This window comes from Ovis canadensis, chromosome 1 (assembly GCF_042477335.2).
Source record: "Ovis canadensis isolate MfBH-ARS-UI-01 breed Bighorn chromosome 1, ARS-UI_OviCan_v2, whole genome shotgun sequence".
NCBI lineage: Eukaryota > Metazoa > Chordata > Mammalia > Artiodactyla > Bovidae > Ovis > Ovis canadensis.
In genome coordinates, this window is record NC_091245.1 from 54,491,463 (window position 1) to 54,517,246 (window position 25,784).

Genomic DNA, 25,784 nt, shown 5'->3' on the forward strand with positions numbered 1-25,784 from the left:
AATTCTTTTGTTTTGGTGTCAGGGTGATGCTAGGCTCATAAGGTGACTTTGGAAGTATTCTTTCTTCTTCAGTTTTGTTTTCATTTTTTTGAATAACTTGAGGATGGGTATTAAATTTCTTTAAATGTTTGGCAGAATCACCTGTGAAGCCACCTAGATCTGGACTTTTGTTTGCTGACATTTGGTGAGGAGGGGGGGGAATACTAATTCAATTTCATCACTAGTAATTGTTCTATTCAGATTTTCTAATTCCTCATGATTTAGTCTTAGAAGACTGCGTGTTTCTAGGAATTTACACATTTCTTTTAGGCTGTCTAATTTGTTGGCATATAACTGTTCATAATGTTCTCTTATGATCTTCTGTATTTCTGTGATATTGATTGTAATTACTTTCTTTCTTTTCTGAATTTATTTATTTGGGCTCTTTTTTCTTAATAAGTCTGTCTGGCTAAAGATTTGCCAATTTGTTTAGCTTTACAAAGAACAAGCTCTTAGTTTCATCTATCTTTTCTATTGCCTTTTTAGCTGTTATTTCACTTATTTCTGCTCTGATCTTTATTATTTTTCCTTCTACTAATTTTGGGCCTTGTTCTTCTTTTTCTAGTTCCTTGAAATGTAACGTTAGATGGTTAAGAATTTTCTTGTTTCTTAAGGCAGGCTAGTATTACAAAGACATTCCCTCTTAGAAACTGCTTTTGCATCATTCAGCGTAAGGAAGAATACCCTAAGAGTATTAGAAAGGTTAGCACAGCTATCGTGCTATAATCAAATCAAGCAAATACTTACAAGGTCATTCATATTAGTTTGGCTAGCTGGATTAATTTCCTCCAAAAATTCTAAGACATAAAATGTGTATCTATCCATAAGATGGACTCCAACTGCAGGATCAGGTTGATGCTATGAAAAAGCAAAAGAAAAAAAGTATATGTCTAATAAGAGATATGATCATTAAAACAAAATATTTAAAATATAATCAAAATTTCCATCTAAGATATAAAGTCTAAGAATAAGAAATAACATATATTTATTAAGCACATAAGTAATTTCAGTAATAGCTACATATTCCAACAACAATGCCATTTACAAACAGGAAAAAAGAAAATGTACCTACCGAAAGCGAATCTTCTCCCACTTGGCTACTAGCTAAAGCCATTATGTTAGGAGAATAAAATCTCTCATACATGGATGCTCCTTGACAAGTATCAATAATAAATAGTAGTTCATTGTAGCTGAAAGAAAAGTGATAGTATCTTTGACATGAATCATGCTGTTAATCATACATTAATATTTTATAACACTTACATAAGATGTATAAGTCATATCTTAATCATTTCATCAGCTAAAAATTTGAGATTTTTCAATAGAATTCCCAATACAAATCTATACTAGAAAATTTAAAGGTATAGTCATATCTGGGGAAACCACTTCAACAGAGTACAGTGGTTGTACCACAAAGTGGCTGCCCAAACTCTTTTCTCTTCCCCTATGACACATAACTCAGAGTCCAAACAAATGTTTAATTCAAAAAGCACTCTCAGCACTCACACAGTCCTAGAAACTGAGCTAGTTTTAGAAAAAAAAATAAATACACACACGCACACATATACATGACAGTCACCATACTCAAAAATCTCAAAATCTAACTAGAAGACAGAAACATAAACATGTAATTGAATCAGAATATGATGAGTATTACAAATTTTACTGAGGGCCTACAGCATGCCTGACACTAAGCTGGGGATGCAATAAGTCCTTGCCCTCACGAGTGTAGAGTCTAACAAAGTCAAAAATGTTCCAAGAGCACTGAGGAAGAAACAGAGGGAAAGGGAGGTCACAGAAAGGTGATGTGTCTGGCAAGAGCAGTGAGAGATGAATGTTCTTTAACAAAGAAAGGACCAGCACATTCCAGCAGAGGAAGAAGCCTATATTAAGGCATCTAAACATAAAAACTATCAATGTCTGGGGTAAAGGAATAGTATGGTGCAGTTCAGATCTAGAATTAATTTGGTAAAATGGAGAGAAATTAGATTCAAAAAGGTAGTTTGTTACTTGTTCAATCGTGTCCAGCTCTTTGTGACCCAATGGACTGTAGCCTGCCAGGCTTCTCTGTCCATCGAATTCTCAAGACAAGAATACTGGAGTGGGTTGCCATTCCCAGGGGATCTTCCTGGCCCATGGATCGAACCTGGGTCTCCCGCATTGCAGGTAGATTCTTTACCATCCGAGCCACCAAGGTAGGGCCAATCTGTAAAGTATCCTATGTGAAGTTTGGATCTTATCCTATAAATCTGAACAAGCCATCAATGGCTTTTTTAAAGTGAAAGAATAACATAATCAGCTCTACATTTTAGAATGAGCTGCCTCACTGATGAAGGTGAAAACAGGAAGCAGATAATATTTTCTCAGATACTGAATCTAGGTAAACAGCTAATACTACACTCAAAAAGAAAGCACAAAATCTTAATGATATCTAAGCAGATGATAGAAGATACAACTAATATCACACACTTGTTCTGAGACAAAAATCTGTGGATACTTTTGGGGATTAGGACCCTCTAAAGGTTACGAGAGGAAGTACAATAAAACAATTAAGAGAGTAAGCTTTGGGACAGGACCGCTTAGATGTGAATCCTAGCACTAGCACTTAAGAGCTGTACAAAGTTTGGCAAGTTATCTAAACTGTGCTCAATTTACACACTTGTAAGAATGAGAATCATAACGTATCTGCCTCATGGAGTTACTAAAATTAAACAGAACAACAACACAAGGCAACACAGTGCCAGTGCCTAGTGCACATTCAATAAACATAGCAATGAATAAGATATAATCAGTGCCAAGCAAAAACTGTCTCAATACTTCTATACATTCTCCTTATGCTTAAAATCCAGTATTTAGAATATTTAATTTGTACCATGCTGCTGCTGCTAAGTCGCTTCAGCCGTGTCCAACTCTGTGTGACCCCAGAGTCAGCAGCCCACCAGGATCCCCCGTCCCTGGGTTTCTCCAGGCAAGAACACTGGAGTGGGTTGCCATTTCCTTCTCCAATGCATGAAAGTTAAAAGTGAAAGTGAAGTCACTCAGTTGTGTCCGACCCTCAGCGACCCCGTGGACTGCAGCCTTCCAGGCTCCTCTGTCCATGGGATTTTCCAGGCAAGAGTACTGGAGTGGGGTGCCACTGCCTTCTCCAATTTGTAGCATAGCTATGTACATATTTCTCTTTTCTACTAGATTTTAAACACTTTGAAGGCACAGTAAGCATCCTATTCCCCTCTGTGCCATATGTTTAGAAGGTAAACCATAAGCATTTATTGAGCATAACCAAGTTAAAAGCAGTTCAACTGATACTTTATTTTTTTAATTGATTTTTGATTGGAGGACAATTGCTTTACAATGTTGTATTGGTTTCTGCCTTACATGAATCAGCCACAGGTATACGTATGTCCCCTCCCTTTTCAACCTCCTTCCTACCTCCCATCCCATCCCAGCCGTCTAGGTTGTCACAGAGTACCTGGTTGAGCTCTCAGCATCACAGAGCAAATTCCCACTGGTTACCTATTTCACATGTGGTAGTGTTTATGCTTCAATCTACTCCCTCAATTTGTCCCACCCTCCCCTTCCCCCACTGTGTCCACAAATCCATTCTGTATGTCTGCATTTCTACTGCTGCCCCACAAACACATTCATCAGTACCATTTTTCTAGATTCCATATACATGTATTAATATAGAATATTTGCTTTTTTCTTTCTGACTTACTTCACTCTGTATAACAGGCTTTAAGTTCATCCACCTCACTAGAATTCACTCAAATCTGTTCCTTTTTATGACTGAGTGATATTCCATTGTGTACATATATACATATATATATATATATATACACACACCACAGCTTCTTTATACATTCATTTGTTGATGGATATTTAGATTGCTACCATGTCCTGGCTGTTGTAAACAGTGCTGCAACGAACACTGGGGTAAGTAAAAGTCGCTCAGTCGTATCTGACTCTTTGCAACCCCATAGACTATACAGTCCATGGAATTCTCCAGGCCAGAATACTGGAGTGGACAGCCTTTCCCTTCTCCAGGGGATCTCCCAACCCAGTGATTGAACCCAGGTCTCCCACATTGCAGGCGGATTCTTTGCTGAGCCACAAGGGAAGCCCAAGAATACTGGAGTAGGTAGCCTATCTCTTCTCCGGCAGATCTTCCCAACCCAGGAATCCCGACCCAGGAATTTAGAATTGTAGTTTTCTCAGGGTACATGCCCAGTAGTGGGATCGGTCAAATGGTAGTTTTGTTCCCAGTTTTTACGAAATCTCCATACCGTTTTCCATAATGACTATATCCATTTAGGTTCCCACCAACAGTGCAGGAGGGTTCCCTTTTCTCCACATCTTCTCCAGCATTTATGGTTTATAGATATTTTGATGATGGCCATTCTGACTAGTGTTGAGGTGGTATCTCATTGTAGTGTTGATCTGCATTTCTCTAATATTTAGTGATAATGAGGATTTTTTTCATGTGCTTATTAGCCATCTGTATGTTCAACTGCTAATTTAAATTCACGTAAGTCCATATGACAACTTTTAACTAAAAGAGTGCTTACCACAGATTACTAATAATATATCATTGTTAATGTGAGTTGCTACAAATTTTATACTAATTTCAGCATTTTTCCCAAAGCAGAAATAATATATTGCTATCACATGAAGAGTTCAAGAATGTGCAAAAAGTAAGAATAAATACAAGATAAGAAATAAATGTACGTTCACAAGCCCCCTAAATAATGGGGCACTTGGTTATTAGGAATCTTATATTCTCCAAAAGGATGAGAAATAACAAGAGATAAGATCTTAAAAGGTGAACTTTCTCCATGCCCTTTAAGAAACCTAAATTTTTCCTTTAAAAAGAATTTAGTTCATACTTCTGTAAAATATAATAAAACTACTGCTATAATGTATAATTGCTAAAAAAAAAAGAAAATATAATTCAGTTCAATAGAAACAACAAACATAAATCTAAAGTTAGAAGAAGTAACATAAAAATAAGTTCAAATCTCATAAGATTTGTAAATCTACTAACCATGGAAAAATTAGGTACTAATTTATCTTATGAAAAGTAGTTATTTATTACCGTCTTTTCTGCCACATTTGTTCAAAAGCATCTGCAAGTTCTATGTTGGTAATTTCTTCAGAATCTTGAAATTTCAAGAAACCATTTCCACCATGTCCTTATAGAAGAGGTCAGAAAGATCAAACAGACACTTTTTTTTAAATGCAAACTGCAAACATCTAGATATTAACATTCACTTCATTCATGGCAATATTTTAATATCACTTGTTATTATATACTCTAGGGTTAAAAGTAATGAATTTTTCTACTATACCAATTAAACAGATAAATGATAGACTATGTAAAATATAGTAGATATACATTTAAGAGCTTTCTTATCATTCAGTTTTATAAAAACATATTTATACTTTTTCACTGGCTCCATTATTATGTCAGAAATGAGTTTCCATAGATAAACATTTCTCAAATACCAGGCAAACACTTTTGATGAGAAAGGAGTTGAAGTCAATAACTAGTCCCTTAGTAAACTAGCACTGTTCACAGTGTATACTTGAAACGTTGTAACTCTAGGAAATGCAGTTTTCACCTAAAAAATTATGTTTTTATAACCATCAGCCACTGTACTATGAGAACTGACCAAAAGATCATGACATTCAAAATGTACGAGAGAGCCATGCTCTCTGCCTGGATACAAACGTTAGCTTTACTACTTAATGACTGTGTTACCTTAGGCAAGTAACCTTTCTATGCCACAGTTTCCTCAACTGTAAAGTAAGAAATGTATGAGTAAGACCATCATTAGCATGCCACTATAGGCCCTTTGTGCAAATTTTAAAAGGTACTTCCCATTGCCTATCAAAGTAGAAAAATCTATCTATTTCAGTGCCCCCTCAGAATATAAGCAGTCCTATGAGCTTAACAGTGGTTAGTATATGCTGTTGTGGGATTAAAAAATATTTCCTCCCTCATTAGACACAATTCTATAGCAGGGCACTCCCCACTCTAGTCAGACACTTATGTGCAGTGCACAACCCATCAGTCATATATGATAGCCCTGAAAATCAGCACCTAAGTAAGCACCTAAACTTTTCTGTAAACAGACAAGTAGTGAATGTTTTAGGCTTGTGAGCCATTTGGTCTCTGCTGCAACTACTGGACTCTGCCATATATTTTGACAATATTTAAAACAAATTCATATATTTTGAGAATACATAAAACAAATAGATGCAACAGTGTTCTAATAAAACTTTATTTCATAAACAGGTAGCCCTTCCATGGGCCATGGTTTGCCAGTTCAATCTTTAACACTGGAATTTCTCCCATACCTGCAGTTATCCGGAAAGAATACCAACAGACTCAGAAAAAGTTTGCCAGCCTATGTAATAGGAAGGCTTGTAATTATGCTAATATAATGATAAAAAATGTCAATAGGTATTATTTATTGAGGTTTACTATACACCACACAATATTCTTAATCATTGTGTATATTAATTCACTTCATTCTCACAACCTAAAGATTTAGGTACTGATTTTCAGGGCTATCATGTATGACTGACGGGTTGTGCACTGCACATAAGTGTCTGACTAGAGTGGTGAGTGCCCTGCTATAGAGTTGTGTCTAATGAGGGAGGAAATATAAATAAAACCTTTTGTGTAGTACATCAAATAAAGCCAAGCTACAAGACTATACTTCATCCTATTTGCCACAGAAGAGTGAAAATTTCTTGTACGTGTCAGGTAAACGAAAATGAAGTTTCCTGACTTCATTAACTCTGCTGGGTTAATTTATAAAGTTTATAAATTGACTGAATTTTTAAAGTTATAAATAAATGCACCATGATAAAGAAAAGTAAACCTCTAAGTAAGAATCACTCTCCTGCTGTATGACATCTAAAAATCATTCTACCCCTGTTTTATATCAGCTGGTAAGTAATACACTGTTCTCAAATATCACTTCAAGTTGTTATACATTATGAGAAAAGAGAACTTCATAACAAACTATTTTAGCCAAAAATAATTTAAATAATTTAATAATTTCTTTCCATGCAAATTCCTTTCTGAAAAAGAATCAGCATATTCTATCATTAAATATATAAATTGAAAATTACCTGTCATATAAATAAGAATATTGCTCCGATCATCAGAAAGAAGACGTTTTGACCGAGGTGTGCTAGATGGAATCCTCCCAGTTAACACCCGTAAAAAATTCTCCACAGTTACCTGAGGAAAAAAATGAGAAATCAGATGAGATAGAACATGAGTAAACCTATCAATTGTTTTCCTACTTTTAAAAACATTCCTTCTTCTTTCTCTATGTATTACTCAGCATAAATTAAAAATAAAACTTAAAAAGAGAAATATAAGTCAATTGAAATATATTAATTTAAATATACACCTCGAAATAACTTTGTTTCCATTCTTTACAAAATACTAAAAACCAACAAAAAACTAGCTTGGGAAAAACTAATTATAAACAAAACTTGTTTATAAGCTAATTAGAAACAAAAAGTTCAAATGCTATACAAAGTATTGCCAAAAACTGAAAAGAGATTATTAATCTGTCTTCACAGGCAATTTGGGAAGATATAAAATATAGAAATATAAACAAATTCAACAATATTATAAGTACTGCAATTAATACATATAACTACTTAGTCAATTCTAGATCAACAACAAAAGACAGGTCTTTAATAAATCATAAAAAATAAAACCATACGGACAGACCCAAAAATAATGCCCAAATTATGCATCTTTAATTCCTTAATGTATTTTGTTACTTAAATTTCATTAGAGGTAACTTCATTATGTAAAAAAATTCATAACACCGCAAGCCAGATTTTCCAACCAGGAATTTCCGTATCTCTAGGATGCTTTGAAAGATATTTAAGTTCTTAGAAGTATAATGCTAATTTCAAGTTATATTACACAGATCTAAATTTAAAAAGCAGAAAACCAACCCAGCTTTCTTGTTCAACTCTTCCCTAGGTGAGTACATAAGTGTCTATGTGTGTGTGTCTGTGGGTGTATGCGTAAGTTGTTTGGTTTACATTTTCCCAGAAGACACCAAAATGGTGTGTTTTTTTTAACAGTACTTCTTGTTGGCTAACAAAGAAGGGAAGTACTTGGTCTACATTTTACAATGACAAAAAAAAGAAAAAGTACAATATTGACAAACATTTAAGTGTTGAACAAACATTTCTGAGTGCCTTCAGAGGGCTCTAAGAACTCACTAGGTATAAGACACAGAAGATACATGTCCTTAAGGAACTTACAGCCTGGGAAAAGATATTAATTTCTTCAAAACAGGTCTGGGAACATGGGAAACTGTGTCTTACTTTTGGTAGGCTTAGTAAAAGGGGAAGGATTACTGAGGAAGACTTCATCAAGAAAGACTTGAAATGTTAAACATACAATCTATTAAATTTAAAATAAAGTTTCAAAGGCAGAAAATATAGCAGTGTCAGTTTTTATTTATTTTTAATCATATGTGCATAAAAACACTGGAGGCATATTAAAAGTGGTTACCTTTAAGTAGTATCCATCATTTTAATATTTCCATAATCAATATATTTACTGAAAATATAAAACTTGAAATTTTAGGTCAAATATGAAAAACAAAGAATACACTTACTATAAAAGGAAGCTGACACATTAACCCTCAATAAAATAATACAGAAGCCAAGATAAAGCTGTTCTATCCTAGATACATATACGAAATTTTCATGCTATGATACTTTTACTCATATATTGTGTCCTTAATATGAACTCCAGAAACTGCAGATTGTCAAGGCTACAATGAAAACCGTACAAAGTTTCAAGAAAAGGAATAAGATTATTTTATTCTACCACTATGTTAGAGCTTAAGAGTGAAAGCTACATTTCAAAAATGTTGCCACATTAAACATTTTACCTCATAACTTCTATAATCCACTTCTACATCATCTCCATACACATTCAGTTCCATATTCTTGTGACTATACACTGTAGCTGGTTTAGGATTTCTAGGGTTGCATGCCATATCATCTGCAAGCATCAGAACAATGTGGCTAGGAAAAGAAAATTTTAGTAAACATACTATTTCAATAAAACCAAAAAGTTAAAAAGATATACTTTATTTATGTGCTAAGTCACTTCAGTAGTGTCCAGCTCTTTGTGACCCTATGGACTGTAGCCCGCCAGGTTCCTCTGTCCATGGGATTCTCCAGGCAGGAATACTGGAGTGGGTTGCCATGCCCTCCCCTCCAGGGGATCTTCCCGACCCAGGGATGGAACCCATGTCTCTTATGTCTCCTGTATTGGCAGGAGGGTTCTTAATCACTAGCACCACCTGGAAAGCCCATATTTTATTTATATCATGTGCAATTACTTTCATTCTTTATTAAAAATAACCCAAAAAATTATTGAGTACATATTTATAAGTGCTTGTATTAAAAAAAAATTTTAATATGTCCCATGTAGTGTAAGTTTTAAAGAAAAGAAATCAGAACAATCTGGCATGAACTTATCCATAGAACTGGGAGTTACTAACTTAATTTTTTTTCCAACACAGTATACTTTATGCAATGTAGCAAAAGGAAGCTAAGATGAAAGAGCTACACTGTCCCCAAACATTGCTTTTAATTTTAGTAATATCTGACACTCTCAATACATACAGAGTTAAACTGTGATAGTCCAAAAATTTTACTTTTCAGAACCTCAAATGCTTGAGTATGAAAACATAGAATCCACCAGCAAGTGCAAGCTCTGTACCACAGGAACACATCTCCAGTGTGATCATCCTTCACTGGCTCCACTCCATCCCCCTGACAGCAGCTACCATCATCTCTAGATGATGCTGGACTAGAAGCTGGAATAGCTCCCATCTGGCTTCCTGCTTCCACTCCCATCCTTCTATGGTTCGTTCTCCTTAGAGCCACCAGAGAGACCTTCCTTAAACAAGTCAAATCATTAAACTTTCTCACTTAAAATCTTTCAAGGACTCCTCATTATAATCAGAGGAAAACAGAAACTCCTTACATGGTCTGCAAGGCGTAATGTGGTCTCTGACTCTCTCTCTCTGTCTCTGACTTCACCCCTAACACCCATGTTCACTATGCTCCTTCCAAACTGTTCAGGAATATGCCAAGCCTTTTCCAATTCAGGGGCTACTGACCAAATCGAGACTTCTTTCCTTCCAAACCTTCCTATCATTCCAATACCAGCTAAAGTACTCTGTTCTCCCTACATGTTTTCTTTCATACAGGTCATTTACAATTCTGGAATCATTTCCCATCACCACCCCTATTAGAATATGAGCACTTCTCTGAGGGCAGTGGCTTTTTCTGTCCTCCGGTGCTGTACTACTCAGGCTTAGGAATAGAGCCTGGCATGTAGCAGACATTCAAGAAACACTCACTGAGTCAATGAAACATTTTCATTTTTTGTGTACATTTTCTTTGAGAGAAAATTACAACGTCTCTCTTAAATGCTTCTCATCTTGATCTTACCATTAAAATGAGTGAAGATGAATCAGGCAATTCTTTATTCTACCATATACTTGAGCTTCCCAAACATAACGGAAAAATTAATGTGGCATACATAATTAGTCTGGCAGGAGACAGCAAGAAGAAAATGTTCTTCTGCATATGTTCCAAATACATTAAAGTTCAGAACTGAAACATTGTGATTTTTCTTAAAAACTGGCTTTTCTATTTTGAAAGGGTTCCAACCCTGCCACAGTCAAAGATCAGATCTTCAGCTGTTACTGATTCATTCTCACAAAATGGTTAAAGTTATTGCTCTTAAAATGGAAAATATATCTTTTCATTTTAGTAACTTAAAATGATTTATATTAAGTTATTAGCAATCATACCTTTTTTGTTATAAAACCACTATTAAACAAAAATGAACTGACCTATAAATCTCAATATAAAAATAATATTATCCCTTTAGGCCATGTTTTCAGTTGAAGGGTAATTTCATTCCTTGAAATTAAATGTCAGTTTCATAAAGAAGTAGTCACTGTAGCATAAAATTATAAATTCAATCAACACTTTTCTGATAGATAATTTTGAGCTTCAATGTAAGTACTATAACCTTTGGCTAACATAATCAATATATCATAAAAAATCATGGTATCTGGAGATAATATATGAAAAACCAGACAGAAAATAGACTGAATTTCAAAAGTTTACAAATTCAACCATATACTTTAATGCATTGTTTCTAAAAGTTAAATGTTCAGAACTCTTGTCTGGAGGAAAAAAAATCTGACTTGGTCCAAGTGTCAAATCATTTATATATGAAAGTGAAGTGTTAGTCATTCAGTTGTATCTGACTCTCTGTGAGTTCTCCAGGCAAGAATAGTGGAGTGGGTTGCCATTTTCTTCTCCAGGGGATCTTCCCAACTCAGGGACAGAACCCTCATCTCTCATGTCTCCTACACTGGCAGGCGAGTTCTTTACCACTAGCACCACCTGGGAAGCCTCCATTTATATACATGATACTTAAATATATATAATGAAACTAAACTCCTTAGGTTTATATTTCTTATAAAATTATTTGCTCTTGTTATTGTCAGTCACTAAGTCATGCCTTTGCAACCTCATGGACTGCAACACACCAGGCTTCCCTGTCCTTCACTATCTCCCAAAGTTTGCTCAAATTCATGTCCATTGAGTCAGTGATGCCATCCAACCATCTCATCCTCTGCCGCCCTCTTCTCCTTTTGTCTTCAATCTTTCCCAGCATCAGGGTCTTTTCCAATGAGTCAGCTCTTCACATCAGGTGGCCAAAGTAGTGGAGCGTCAGCTTCAGCATCAATCCTTCTAATATTCATTATATTCAGGGCTGATTTCCTTTAGGATTGACGGTTCTGATCTCCTTGTAGTCCAAGGGACTCTCAAGAGTCTTCTTCAGCATCACAGTTCAAAAGCATCAATTCTTCGGCACTCAGCCTTCTTTAAGGTTCACATCCATACATGACTACTGGAAAAACCAAAGCTTTAACTACATGGACCTTTGTCAGCAAAGTGATGTTCTCTGCTTTTTAATATGCTTTCTTAGGTTTATAAAACTACAACTAAACACAAAATTATAAATTAGATTCTAACAAATCTACCAAACTAATAATACTCTAAGAACACTAACTCTATTTGAAGGATGATACTATTTTACTAAAACTAAATGACTGCTGGCTTCCCTGGTGGCTCGGTAAAGAGTCTGCCTGCAGTGCGGGAGACCCAGGTTCAATCCCTAGGTCGAGAAGATCCCCTGGAGAAGGAAATGGCAACCCACTCAAGTATTCTTGCCTGGAAAATCCCATCGACAGAGGAGCCTGGCAAGCTGCAGTCCATGGGGTTGCAGAGTTAAGACACGACTAAGCAACCTCACTCCACTTCAAATGACTGCTCATATATTTAACAGGAGAAAGAGATAACTTCAGGCCTGGTTCTACATTTAATTTTTTCCTGTATTTTGACATTCCACACTACAATATAACTTGATGATACAGAATACATCTGTGCTCACAAAAGTATTTGCACAAAATGCAATTCATAACTTCTAGGCTCTGTTTACTGTTCAGAATAATCAGATCTGATATTTAACTAAGTCTTTGCCAACAAACAGTCTTTGAACAACAGTTATCATAAGATCTAACTTGTTGTCTCCTTAAAGTGTCTTTTTCACTGAATATCAGGCTAGCATCACAGCAGTTATTTAAGTCTTCACTGTGAATGTGTTAAACAATCACTGCTAGAATCGAGACCAAAAAAAAAAAAAAAATCTACATTGAAGACATGCTACTACATTCTTATAAATATCGATAGTAAGTTGCTTTGTTACCTTATTAAAATTAAGATAAAAATCCCTGAAATATGTCCAATTGATAGAAGAATATGATATTTTTACACTCTGGAAATCCTATACTACCATGTGTTATGACTCAGTTCTCTCACTTTATTAAGGTCCTGCAGAACCTACATCACACAAGCATAGGGTAATATGGCCTTCTCTCAATACAAAACCAAAAGAAAAGATAAGCACTGAAATTGCATAAAGTTCAAACTGGGTTTGAAACAAATACAGTGCTTACTTATATACGTAGTTTTCATACTGTTTAAATCATACATTTCCTCTTGTCAGTTAAAAAAAAAAATTAGAGGACACATCCATATATGTATCTACTAATCTGTTAGTCATATGTATTCACTACTTTAAATATATATAATATTAATAAAGCATAACTTCTTTCCTTTATAGGTTAATAAATAAATAAACTGATAGTATTTTCTTCCCTTGCCACTATTTGTTGTCTGATCTAACAGAATCATGATTATGCTGAAACAGATTTTAAAGATCAATACAAAAATAAAATTTTAAAACCTCTCCAAAAACAAGACATGAAACCCAATTCTAGAAATGTGTGAGAGGAAAACAATTCAAAACAAATACTTTCCCATTATTACATTTGCCTAACATTAAAGGAGGGCTTCTCTAGTGGCTTCGTGGTAAAGAATCTGCATCCCAATGCAGGAGACATAGGTTTGATCCCTGGGTCAGGAAGATTCCGTGGAGAAGGAAATGGCAACTACTCCAGTATTCCTGCCTGGGAAATCCCATGGACAGAGGAGCCTGGCAGGCTGCAGTCCAGGGGGTCACAAGAGTCGGACACAACTCTGACTAAACAACAACACTGAAGGAACAGGTAAGCCCTGCATCAGTCATTCTTTACCCTCCCCTCTGAAATTCATCCTTGGCCCAGTCAGGAAGCAGTAACCAATGGATACAAAAATAAATTTTACATAGATAAAAAATTTTCACTGCTCTAGACAATTAGAGTACAAAGCTTCAAAAAGTATACCTTTTCATTTATAACAGGCTGATACCACCATAATAACATTTTTTCACTAAATGATATTTAAATAGATTACCATATTGGTAAAAAGTGTTTTTAAACAATTCTAGACAGTAGCCAAAATTACAGCAGCTGGAGATTTGAGGATCACAGGAGATCTTCAATGCTCTCTTAAGTCTCTGAGTTTCTGCTCATAAGTGTTGCTTTCCTTTCTGTAAAAGTCTATATGTAACTTATATGTATAAACAGTTTCTGCTCATAAGTGTTGCTTTCCTTTCTGTAAGAGTCTATATGTAACTTATATGTATAAACAGTTTCCTAAGACTTAACCACAATGCCTAGATTGCACATTTTGCCAGAAAAATATTTGCAAACATCATTAATAAGCCTTCTCTGGTACATATCTCTTTGCAAATAGCAAGTAAATTAAAAAATCCTCATATTTTCTCTGGGCACTAAGAAAGATATTCTTACAAATGAGTTCAGTTATTCATTAAGAAGAGTTGGATGCTATGTTTCTTCTGAAGTTATCAGTTTTATCAGTTTTTTTAAAATATTTTTTACAAAGAATAAAATATAGACACACTACACTGATGGTGAAGAGTTACCACCATTTCTATTCTTCACCTTGATCATAAAAAGTCAACTAGGACAAAAATTAAAGAGGAAAAATATAAAATGGAGATTATGGCAAACAAAATGAAAGGCGAATTAACTAGAAGGTAATAGTAAATATCAATTAAAAATAATTCAACAATTTTAAAGCACTTGGACTGCAAGGTCCATCCTAAAGGAGATCAGTCCTGGGTGTTCATTGGAAGGACTAATGTTGAAGCTAAAACTCCAATACTTTGGCCACCTCATGCGAAGAGTTGACTCATTGGAAAAGACTCATGCTGGGAAGGATTGGGGGCAGGAGGAGAAGGGGATGACAGAGGATGAGATGGCTGGATGGCATCACCAACTCTATGGACGTGAGTTTGGATGAACTCCAGGAGTTGGTGTTGGACAGGGAGGCCTGGCGTGCTGCATTTCATGGGGTTGTGGAGAGTTGGACACAAGTGAGCGACTGAACTGAAGTGAATTGAATGATGTTAACTGACATGATTTAACCATTCCGTATTAAACTATACAAACACTATTTTACCCAAACTGTCAAATTTGGATTCCATATTGGAATAAGATTATGAAAAAATCAGATCAGAAGTTATGGGAAAACGGAAACAAGGTAAAGTAACAGGACGATGGAAACAAGTATCTGCTGAGTTCACAGTGTGGTAGGCACTGTGCTGCAGTCTTTTCAGATACTTAATTCTCCCTATATCACTACAATCTTGTGAAGAGTATTTTTGTCTTCATTCTAAAGGTAAGGAAATTCAGTGAGGGCAGATCACTTGCCCAAAGCTGCATAACTGATAAGCAGAAGATACAAGATTTAATTTCAGAGCCCACATATGTTCCACCCACTACTACATTCTTTGGCAGAATGGAATATGTTGCCTTATAGTGAGCAAAGTCAAAACCTCTAATAATTTATATGCTCACATCAACAAATATTAAGGAGACATCACATTCCTCATGGGCTTCCAGATGGCACTATTGGTAAAGAACCCACCTGCCAATGCAGGAGATGTATGAGACACGAGTTCAATCCCTGGGTCAGGAGATCCCCTGAGGAAGGGCATGGCAACCCACTCCAGTATTCCTGCCTGGAGAATTACATGTACAGAGGAGCCTGTAGGGCTACAGTCCATGGGGTTATAAAGAGTCGGACATAACTGAAGCGACTTAGCAGGCACGCACACACTTCCCTCATACGAATCTCATTTCAGTATTTCCATTTTTCATGGCTCAATGAAATTTATGCTTTAAAATTCAATACAAAAAACTCTGTTTAAGCTTTTGAGAACTTTTTTTTTATTTTTTTTTATTTTTTTTTTCAGTTTTTTGAATGTTAAATTTTATTTTATTTTTTTTTAATTTTAGTTTTTTATTTTTTAAATTTTAAAATCTTTAATTCTTACATGCATTCCCAAACATGAACCCCCCTCCCACCTCCCTCCCCATAACATCTTTCTGGGTCATCCCCATGCACCAGCCCCAAGCATGCTGCATCCTGCGTCAGACATAGACTGGCGATTCAATTCACTTGATAGTATACATGTTAGAATGTCATTCTCCCAAATCATCCCACCCTCTCCCTCTCCCTCTGAGCCCAAAAGTCCGTTATAAAAACCAATAACCACAGCAACAGATGAAGAAAAAAAAAAAGAAAATAATATGGAACTAACTACCAAACAAGTCAAAATGTAAAAATAATAATAAATATTTTTCTCAGAAAAAAAAATAATAATAAATAAAATTCAATACAAACATTTTTAAACTTCTAAATAAACAAATCAATTAATTTTGAGCTACAAATTTTTAAGTCTGTTTTCACCTTTAAAAAAAAAAAAAAAACCTGCAAAAATCTTCCCAAAATCTTTTTTAAATTACAATAAAATCTGACAACGAATACTCAGGGAATGGAACGTTCTGCTTTCAACTTTTCTCCAAAACCAACATCCGCCCGCTGCCTCCATCACCACCTGCACTGCCTCCACCCTGCAGCACAGCCACAGCTGCCTGCGTTGCTGCCACCACGGTACCCACTGTATGACCAGGCCACAGTTTTCAATGAGTAAATGTACTCCTTTCTGTCATCACACATTTACGGAGTTTCTGAAGGTGAGTGAAGATTACTGCCAAGCACAGAATGACCTTTATGAGGACAAGAAAGCTATAGAAATTTATTACCACTCCATCAAGAAGCTGAGGAAGAGCAGTTCCCTGGACCCAGAAGTGTTGAATTGAATCCACAAAGCATTTTCCAATTCAAGTTACTTTACATCCTTTCTGTATTTAATTTTTTCACAGCCCTAATGAGTATTTTTTGACTAAATTAATGTCTTGCATGAAACGTCCAACTCCCATGGAAGTCACATACAAGCACATGATTTTTCTTATTACACAGTCCAACCAAAATTATGAACAAAATTATGGAGAAACTGAAGAAATGTGGATTACCACAATAGTATTAATAAGAGTATATGAAGCAATGTGCAACACTGCTCTTATGGAAAAGAAGGTATCCATGTTCCTGACTATCCTTTTGATGAAAATGTACCATCCAAATCATATTGCTGATGACCAGTTAAGTCTTGGGAAAATCAAGTTTTATGAAGAACATGGTTATTGTACAGATGCTCACTGTGTGGCAAGTCTTGGAAGAGCTCCACTGTTTGCTGCCCTAGCAAGAAGGTAGAATGAAGCCTGAAGATGCAGTGCAGATCAGAAAACAAAAGCAGCATGGAGCCTATAACATCAAGCAACTTCTGTATTTAGAGAACATCACTCTCAAACGTGTCTGTGCTGCGAAGACTTCAGCGGTCAACAGAACTGAGGTGTCTGATGCTGTCTTGGAAGTAGAACTTCAGACAGGACCTAATTTGTTGCACACATTAGCCAAGAAGTTGGTTCAGTGAGTAAGTCTAATGTATCATGTATAGGAGTACTGAAAAGCAGTTTTACCAGGTTATATGTTTGACAGAGCCTCTATGCCTAGGTTGCTATTGTTGTTGTTCAGTCACTAAGTTATGTCCAACTTTTTGCAACCCCATGCACTGCAGCATGCCAGGCTTCCCTGTCCTTCACTATATCTCCTGGAGTTTGCTCAAACTCATGTCCATTGAGCTGGTGATGCCATCCAACCATCTCATCCTCTGTCACCCCCTTCTTCTCTTCCCCTCAATCTTTCCTAGCATCAAGGTCTTTTCCAAAGAGGAGCTCTTTGCATCAGGTGGCTAAAATCTTGAAGCTTCAGTTCCAGTATTGGTCTTTCCAATGAATATTCATGGTTGATTTTCTTTAGGATTAACTGGTTTGATATCCTTGCTGTTAGGTTACAATGAAACTATTTGGACACTTAACAAAAGACCCTTGCTGTCCAGCATTTCAAATTTATCACCCCTCCAAGTTCCTGAAATCATACAATACTGAGTTATGTCTTCTTTGATCTATTCCCATAGCAGAATCTTTTCAATACATAAGAAATTTAGAAAGTTCAGGTACCAAAATATCCAGTGTAACATTTTCTATTTTTTAGTGTTATATATAGAACTAAAACCCTAGGAACTATGAACATTCTAGATCTTATGTGATTTACTCCTTCAGTCATTTCTTACTGAAAGCAGGGCCTATACAGTTATTTGCTTGCTCACAGTACACTTACATTTGCCAACATTCATAAAAGTATACATCAGGTTTACATGACCATTGATTTTTGTTAATTTTTTATCAAGTCATATGTCATTGTTGTTTAGTCACTAAGTCATGTCCAACTCTTTGAAACCTCATACACTATAGCTCATCAGGCTCCTCTGTCCATGGGATTTCCCAGGCAAGAATACTCTGCTGCTGCTGTTGCTAAGTAGCTTCAGTCGTGTCCGACTCTGTGCGACCCCATAGACGGTAGCCTACCAAGCTCTGCCGTCCCTGGGATTCTTCAGGCAAGAACACTGGAGTGGGTTGCCATTTCCTTCTCCAATGCATGAAAGTGAAAAGTGAAAGTGAAGTCGCTCAGTCGTGTTTGACCCTCAGCGACCCCATGGACTGCAGCCTTCCAGGCTCCTCCATCCATGGGATTTTTCCAGGCAAGTGTACTGGCTTGGGGTGCCATTGCCTTCTCCTACTGGGTTGCTATGTCCTTCTCCAGGAGATCTTCCCAACTCAGGGATGGAACCTGTGTCTCCTGCATTGGCAGGTGGATTCTTTACCACTGAGCCACCAGGGAAGCCCACAAGTCATATGCTGTTATTGAATACCGTCCCATAAATCTCATTTGTGCTGTTATGGAAAATCTGCATTTTGAAAATCTACATTATACAAAGAAGTATATCTTTTAACACCTCCAAGCAAAAAAGCTGTATAATTAATTTAATGTTTGCACTTTTGTGTGCCACAACAGGAAGAGCCTAAAAAGGAATGGGAGAAGGCTATTAAATATTTCCAGTAAGATCTTGCCTTTATCTTGTGCAGAATATAAAGAATATGCTCTTTAATTAGTAAGTATTTTTTAAAGGTAAAGATGTTTTGTTATTGTAGCTAAAAATTTCTTAGTCATAACATTTTTGAAGCTCTTGTCATTTTTCTACACCTACTAGAAGCTGTTCACCAGCTATTATCTTTGCTTGAAGTGTGCTTTTTTCCTTCTCTTCCCAACCTCCCTTTCAAAATGAGAAGTGGGTTTCTGTTAGTGAACTGAACAGATATCTAATTTTTATGACTTTTGAGTTGTATACTCACTTGGATACCTGATAATTATTATATAATTGATCAAATGGTGATGTGTATTAATGTGAGTATGACCATATATCTACATTGTCTTATAATATGTGGTTATAGTTCTGTTGGCAAATAATTTGTCAGTGTTTGTCATTTATAAAAACCTAGTGCAAGAGCTAAACATCTAAATAAATAACAAAATTGGGGGGAGACAATATCTAAACTACTTTCTTGAATAAGTGCAATCTACTGAAAATCTTTATCAGTAGATCAAAGTTAATATTTTAATATCTATTTTTGTTAAGTATAACAATATAGATAGAAGAACTACAGAATATTAAGTTAGCTTTTATTTATCCAGAATAAATCCAAAAATATATTTGTAGAATAAGCTCCCTTATATGATCTTATTTGATTGTCTCTGCTTCCAGTATGGTGGAGAAAAAACAGTTTAGGCAAGTTAATTTCTGACCAATATTGGCTTTACTTTCTAGAATAACATCTCAGTTTCATGATTTGAAGCCTTGGAGATGGATATAATTAAATATAAGTTAATGGGTAGGCGTAAGGATTTAACGTCAGGTTACGTTTGACTGACTCGAGTTATCTCCCACTCAAGCTAAGGCCGAATTCTTGGAAACCATCAATATAAAACTCTGTGAAATATCTTTTCTCCAAAGAAATTAAATTATGTTCACAAATGTAAATTTCACTTATCCTTTTAACATCTCCTGAGTCAGATATAACGTGACAGAATTACATTATTTCTATCAAATTTCCACTAGAAATTCCTCACAAATTTCTTAGAAATACTTATTATTATCACCACTTTCCCTGGTGAAATGTTGAGTTGAGTCTAACTTATTTTGAGGTCACTCCCACTGCCACCAGTCAAACACTTAGGTTTTCCATGGAAATTATAGTTTCCTTCTCTGCCCTTTTCTCTCCCTGTATCTCCACATCAGTTGAAATTACAAAAACTGGCAAGTGTATTCGAAACACCATATGCTCTCAATACATATCTGCTGGTTGAAAAGGGGAGGGAAGAAGAAGGAAAGGGAAAAAGAAAGAAGGTAGGAAGAGAAGCAAATTAGTATGTATTCCACCCCACCAATTGTCTTTCTTCCCTCCTATTTCTCAGAACAACCTACCCAAAATCATATGATATCAAATGCATCAGGCTCCTTTTATTGCTTCCCCAATACAGTTGCCCCTTGGTTGGCTGTGAAGGGGTTGGTTCCAGGAATTCCTGTGATTACTAAAATTACTAAAATCCACAGATGTTCATGTTCTATATATAAAATGCCTTGGTATTTGCATATAACATACACATCAACATTCTATACTTTATATCATCTCTAGATTATTTATAGTAGTATCTCACTAAGGTTTTTGTTTGTATTTCTCTGATGCTTAGTGACATTAAGCACCTGTTCATGTACCCACTGGCCATCAGTATTTGGTGGCTCAAATGGTAAAGAATCAGCCTGCAATGCAGGACACTCGGGTTTGATCCCTGTGTCAGAAAGATCCCCTGGAGGAGGAAGCGACTACTTACTCCAGTATTCTCGCCTAGAGAATTCCATGGACAGAGGAGCCTGGTGGGTTACAGTCCATGGGGTCACAAAAAGTCAGATACGACTGAGCAACTAACTCATTTCATTATATCTTCTTTGGAAAATGTCTGTTCAGATCTTCTCATTTTTAAAATTTTCATTATTTATTTATTTCCTTATTTTGGCTGCACTGGGTCTTTGTTGCTGTGCATGGGCTTTCTCCAGTTGTGGAAAGCAGGGGCTAATCTCTAGTCGAGGTGTGTGGGCTTCTCACTGCGGTGGCTTCTCTCATTAAGGAGTACAGGCTCTAGAACATGAAGACTTCAGGAGTTGTGGCATGGGGCTCAGTTGCCCAGGGCATGCGAAATTTTCCTGGAACAGGGATTGACCCCATATCCCCTGCATTGGCAGGCAGATTCTTAACTACTGACTACCAGAGAAGTTCCCTCTGCTCATTTTTTGATCGGATTGTTTTTTTTTTACTATTCAGTTTATGGATGCGTGCTAAGTCACTTCAGTCGTGTCCAACTCTTTGCAACCCTTGACTATAGCCCTCTGGGCTCCTCTGTCCATGGGATTTTCCAGGCAAGAATACTGGGGTGGGTTGCCATGTCCTCCTCCAGGGGCTCTTCTGACCCAAGGATAGAACCCATGGTTCTTATGTCTCCTGCAATGGGAGGCAGATTTTTTACCACTAGTGCCACCTGGGAAGCCCATTCAGTTTTTGAGTTCTTCATATATTTTGATCATTAACCCCTATCAGATATGTGATTTGCAAATATTTTCTCCCATTCAGTAGATTGCCTTTTCATTTAGATGGTTCCCTGTCCCATACTTTTAGTTTGATGTAGTCTTATTTGTTGATTTTTGCTTTTGGAGTCAAGCCCCCAAAAATTCATCACTAAGACTGACATCAAAGAGCTTACTGCCAGTGTTTCCCTTTAGAAGTTTAATGGTTTCAGGTCTTACATTCAAGTCTTTAATCCATTTTATTTTTCTATATGGTGTGAGAAAATGTTCTAATTTCAGTTTTTTATATGTAGTTGTTTAGTTTTTCCAGCACCATTTATTGAAGAGACTGCTCTTTCTGCTTTGTATATTTTTAGTTTCTTTGCCATAAATTAACTAATCATACATGCATGAATTTATTTCTGGGCTCCCTATTCTGTTCCATTGGTCTATGGAACTGTTTTTATACCAATTCTATACTGCTGTGGTTCCCTGATGTCTCAGATGATAAAGAATCTGCTTGGAATGCAGGAGACCCAGGTTTGACCCGTGAGTCGGGAAGATCCCCGGGAGAAGGAAATGGCAATCCTATCCAGTATTTTCGCCTGGAGAATTCCACGGACAGAGAAGGCTGGTGGGCTACAGTCCATGGGATCACAAGGAGTCAGACACGACTAAGTAGCTAACACTTTCATACTGCTTTGATTACTACAGTTTTATAATATAGTTTTAAATCAGGGCATGTGATGCCCTAGTTTGTTCTTTCTCAAGACTGCTTTGACTATTTGGGATCTTTTAAGGTTTTATACAAACTTTAGGGTTGTTTTTCCTATTTCTGTGAAAAATGACATTGGAATTTTGATAGGGATTGCACTGGGTAGTATAGACACTTGGGTAGCACAGACATCTTAACAATATTAACTTTTCCAATCCACAAACTTCTGTGGAAGCATAACAGAAGTAAGAAAATGTATTTGTAAAGGGTACCACTTACAGAATCAACCAAAAAATGAAAAATACTGACAGCTAAAAATTCTACTGAAAACTAAAAATTCAAAATTATGAGGCTTAGTTGAAAGCCGTTAAACGTAATCAAATGAAAACATACCTTTTCATAAATCGAATGATTTAATACCATCAAGAAGTCTACTCTCTTTAAATTAATCTACTGTAATGCAAATCAAAATCCCAACAGGGTTTTAAGAACTTGACAAGCTGATTGTAAACTTAATATGGAAGAACAAGACCCAAGAATAGCCAAGAGAGTTTCAAAGAGGAACAAATTCAAGGAAATCAAGCTACCAGATATGAAGATAGTGTCAGGAATGAAGACATTGTGGTATTGATCAAGAAAAAGCATCTCTCATTTCAGCAGTTCAAACATAGTACTCCTATCTGTTTAGAAATCAATAAAGAAATTTTCCCTTTGCTCCATAAAACCCTTAATGGTCTTCTTAGTCTTACAAATGGATCATATCTAAACATAAGAGCATGACAGTAGTGGCCAAAATGTTCCTTTTACCACCGTCACTATTCTCAGAGCACATTTTGGCTTCTTAACTATTCTAAATGTTTACCTATTCAAGATATTATGTACTTCACCAAGAACATCACATGGAGTGGTAGATAGATTAGCTGCCAAAGTGAGAATAAAACAAGAAGACTGCTCAGAATACATAAGGATCTATATTCAAACATTATTATTTATATTTTTACAAAATAGGAGAAAAAAACTGTTGGGAAATGACACAAGACAAAAAGCAGAACACTCAAAGGTACAAGTTAATATTATCTTGACAATAACTACAATAATATATTACAAATTATTTACAAAGCATTTTACAACTGTTTTAGTCCTTTTGTTCACAAAAAATGAGGCAAAATTATAAAATAAAAATAGTAGTATAATAAAATTTTAAATATATATTTATTATTGAAAAAATGTTATAAATTAATGGTAATGGTTTAAAAAAATATCACTCAGTGACCTCCCTGTACAAAGTTCTAGATAGCGACACAAAGAAAGAAAGCTTTATGGGTAAGAAAGGACAGCATGAGGATATTCTGTGTTCTAAGGATGAAGGGTTAAAAAAAAATAGAAATAGGAGTTAATAAGTATTATGTAGTAGACAACAGAACAAATCAACAGATGAACATAGTAAGTTATTATTAACAAAGCAGTAAAGACTGAAGGCTGGTTGAAATTTATGTAATTTTTTAGAGAAACAACAGTCACTGCAGGTTGTTGACAGTAGGAGTTAAAAGATGAAAGCAGTATCTGAGAAACATAATTCTAACAGCTGTGTGTAGGATGAGTTAGAAGGCGAAAGATGCTAGAAACAAGGAATAAACAGTCACAAAGCTGCTGAAGTACAGAGGCATGAAGTACATGAAACATGAAATAATGAAGACTCAGACAACAGTAAAAGCCATGGAAAAAATTTAAAAATGAGAAAATAGGAGAGACGTTCATTATATTACTCAATTAACGTGAATGATTTTCATAAGCACTACATTCAACATGTAGATATACATTTCTAATTAAATAAGGTATTAAATGATCATTGTGCATAATTATACCAACCTCTATAGGACTGTCATAAGAATAAAATGAGATCATGTTATTAAAAGAATTCTCTAATTGTAAATGTTACATAAATATTATCTGTTGTAATTTCTTAGGGAAGAAACAGCTGTGAAATAATAGAAATGCTCCAGCCATAAAATCACAACACCTGAATTCAAATTCTGGTTTTATTATTTAATGGTACCTTTAATGTACCTTAAGCAAGTCATTTAACCATTCTGAATAACAATTTTTAATATGAAAATGGCAGCTAGGTGTACAACCGGTGCACCTTCTCAGGCAGATGTTGACTGTCCAGAACCCCAAGAAGTCTTAGTTAGCAAAGAAGCCTGCTTGCAGTTTGGTAGATAATGTCTCTCTGGGGCTGCGATTGCCCTCTTCTGGCTCTAGCTGCCTGTCACTGGAGGGGGATGGTCTGCAGCCGGCTAGTTCTGTGAAAGCATTTCCCCTAAAGCCAGGAACAAGACAAGGGTGCCCACTTTCACCACTACTATTCAACAAGTTTTGGCCACAGCAATCAGAGCAGAAAAAGAAATAAAAGGAACCCAAATTGGAAAAGAAGTAAAGCTCTCACTGTTTGCAGATGACATGATCCTCTACATTGAAAACCCTAAAGATTCCACCAGAAAATTACTAGAGCTAATCAATGAATATAGTAAAGTTGCAGGATATAAAGTCAACACACAGAAATCCCTTGCATTCCTATACACTAATAATGAGAAAACAGAAAGAGAAATTAAGGAAACAATCCCATTTACCACTGCAATGAAAAGAATAAAATACTTAGGAATATATCTACCTAAAGAAACTAAAGACCTATATATAGAAAACTATAAAACACTGATGAAAGAAATCAAAGAGGACACTAATAGATGGAGAAATAGACCATGTTCATGGATCAGAAGAATCAATATAGCAAAAATGAGTATACTACCCAAAGCAATCTATAGATTCAATGCAATCCCTATCAAGCCTCCAACAGTATTTTTCACAGAGCTAGAACAAATGATTTCACAATCTGTATGGAAATACAAAAAACCTCGAATAGCCAAAGCAATCTTGAGAAAGAAGAATGGAACTGGAGGAACCAACCTGCCTGACTTCAGGCTATACTACAAAGCCACAGTCATCAAGATAGTATGGTACTGGCACAAAGACAGAAATATAGATCAATGGAACAAAATAGAAAGCTCAGAGATAAATCCACGCACCTATGAATACCTTATCTTTGACAAAGGAGGCAAGAATATACAATGGAGAAAAGACAATCTCTTTAACAAGTGGTGCTGGGAAAACTGGTCAACCACTTGTAAAAGAATGAACCTTGAACACTTTCTAACACCATACACAAAAATAAACTCAAATTAGATTAAAGATCTAAACATAAGGCCAGAAACTATAAAACTCCTAGAGAACATAGGCAAAACACTCTCCGACATAAATCACAGCAGGATCCTCTATGACCCACCTCCCAGAATATTGGAAATAAAAACAAAAATAAATAAATGGGACCTAATTAAAATTAAAAGCTTCTGCACAACAAAAGAAACTCTAAGCAAGGTGAAAAGACAGCCTTCAGAATGGGAGAAGTCAGAATGGCTCCGATCCAAAAGTCTACAAGCAATAAATGCTGGAGAGGGTGTGGAGAAAACGGAACCCTCCTACACTGTTGGTGGGAATGCA

At 35.9% G+C, this 25,784-nt stretch overlaps 1 protein-coding gene across 1 annotated transcript in view; it reads right to left on the reverse strand.

The window, feature by feature from the left end:
* PIGK (phosphatidylinositol glycan anchor biosynthesis class K) overlaps positions 1-25,784 on the reverse strand; it is a 155,781-nt gene that overhangs the window by 111,937 nt on the left and 18,060 nt on the right. Inside the window, exons 4-8 of the mRNA XM_069594902.1 lie at positions 8,982-9,117; positions 7,180-7,291; positions 5,132-5,228; positions 1,112-1,229; positions 787-897 (exon numbers count right to left, since the gene is read on the reverse strand). Of these exons, the coding sequence (XP_069451003.1) occupies positions 787-897; positions 1,112-1,229; positions 5,132-5,228; positions 7,180-7,291; positions 8,982-9,117 (574 nt within the window). The remainder of the gene's footprint in view (positions 1-786; positions 898-1,111; positions 1,230-5,131; positions 5,229-7,179; positions 7,292-8,981; positions 9,118-25,784) is intronic.